Genomic DNA, 1,278 nt, shown 5'->3' with positions numbered 1-1,278 from the left:
AGGGAATGGTGAGATGAGGAGGGAAGGGGAGGAAGTGGTTGATTCCTGTTCCTACTCTGCAGAGGGCCGAAAGTCAGTGAGCACCTTCAAGGCCTGCACGAAGTTTAAAGACTGCTACTCCGGCTTCGTATCTACCACCATGAGTCCCAATGACTACATGGTGTCCAACGCCCACTGCTGTCAGAGCGATGGTTGCAACAGTGTCTCGGTGCCCCGTAAGTGCCACCCCAACAACAGGATGCCTGCCCTGTGACATCTGGCAAGCCCTTGCTGCTTCAGGTGGTCCATTTCCTGACCCACAAACTCCACCAACCCAACCCGGTGATCCCCAGGTTCCAAGGATGTTGGGGGTAACAATTCTTCCAATCTGCTTTATACTACGCCATCATTTACAGTTCCCCGTAACAATCGAACGGAGAACGGCCTGATGTGTCCCTCCTGCATTGTGCCCTTCCAAGAGACGTGTCCAGGAACCCAGACAGCCCGTTGTGTGGGCCCAGAAACACACTGCATCTATTTTGCTGGCAATGTGCAGGCTGGTGAGCTGGTGGATAGACTTTGATGGGGGAGGGGCGTGTGTCAGAAACAGAGGTCCACACTTCCCCCGTTACAGGTGATGGGAGGGGGGAGTTCCGGAGAACTGGACAAAGAAATAATGGCGCAGGGTGAGGATGTGTGTGTTAGACTCCCGGGTCATGAAGAAGCTGACTCCGTCCTGAAATGTCGTCACAGGTATTATCAACACGAAATTTGCCACGAGAGGCTGTGCCACAGAGAGCGCCTGCCACACCAAGGCTGGAGCCGAGGTGCCTTCAGCCTCCTACCTCTACTTCCTGCGCCGGGCAGACTGCCTGCCCGCGCCCTACCCGCCTGGCAGGGGTGAGTGAAGACTTAGGAGTATGTGTCTTGAGGTCCCCATTTGTCCTCGGCCTGCAGCTCTTCAGGCACCCGTAAATTAAAACTGATGAACAGAGTAAACCTCAGGTCTTGTGACCAGATGCATCTTGGGAGGGTGGGTGTAAACAGTATGGGTCCCAGCGTTCTTTTCCGACTCTTGCCCCTCCTCCCGCTCCAGTTCAAAGAAGGGAGGGTTTCTATGTGGTAACACAGGCTGAGGTAGTAAGATCGTGAGTTCAGGATGAACTCGGGCTGCATAGCCAGACCCTGTCTCAAAAACAAACAGAAAAAGATCCAGATGGTGCTGGCTGCACACCTCTAATCCCAGCACTGGGGAGGCAGAGGCAGGTGAATCTCTGTGAGTTCGAGGCCAGCCTGGTC

General features: G+C 54.6%; 1 protein-coding gene across 1 annotated transcript in view; it reads left to right on the top strand.

Moving 5' to 3' along the window:
* Positions 1 to 904, top strand: part of Pinlyp (phospholipase A2 inhibitor and LY6/PLAUR domain containing) — a 6,519-nt gene extending 5,615 nt beyond the window's left edge. Inside the window, exons 4-6 of the mRNA XM_005361110.2 lie at positions 63 to 215; positions 396 to 539; positions 733 to 904. Of these exons, the coding sequence (XP_005361167.1) occupies positions 63 to 215; positions 396 to 539; positions 733 to 887 (452 nt within the window). The 3' untranslated portion in view covers positions 888 to 904. The remainder of the gene's footprint in view (positions 1 to 62; positions 216 to 395; positions 540 to 732) is intronic.
* The last annotated feature ends 374 nt before the right edge of the window (positions 905 to 1,278 follow it).

This window comes from Microtus ochrogaster, linkage group LG4 (genome assembly GCF_000317375.1).
Source record: "Microtus ochrogaster isolate Prairie Vole_2 linkage group LG4, MicOch1.0, whole genome shotgun sequence".
NCBI classification, from domain to species: Eukaryota; Metazoa; Chordata; class Mammalia; order Rodentia; family Cricetidae; genus Microtus; species Microtus ochrogaster.
Note: the sequence above shows the minus strand (reverse complement) of the source record. Positions and strands in the feature narration are given on the sequence as shown.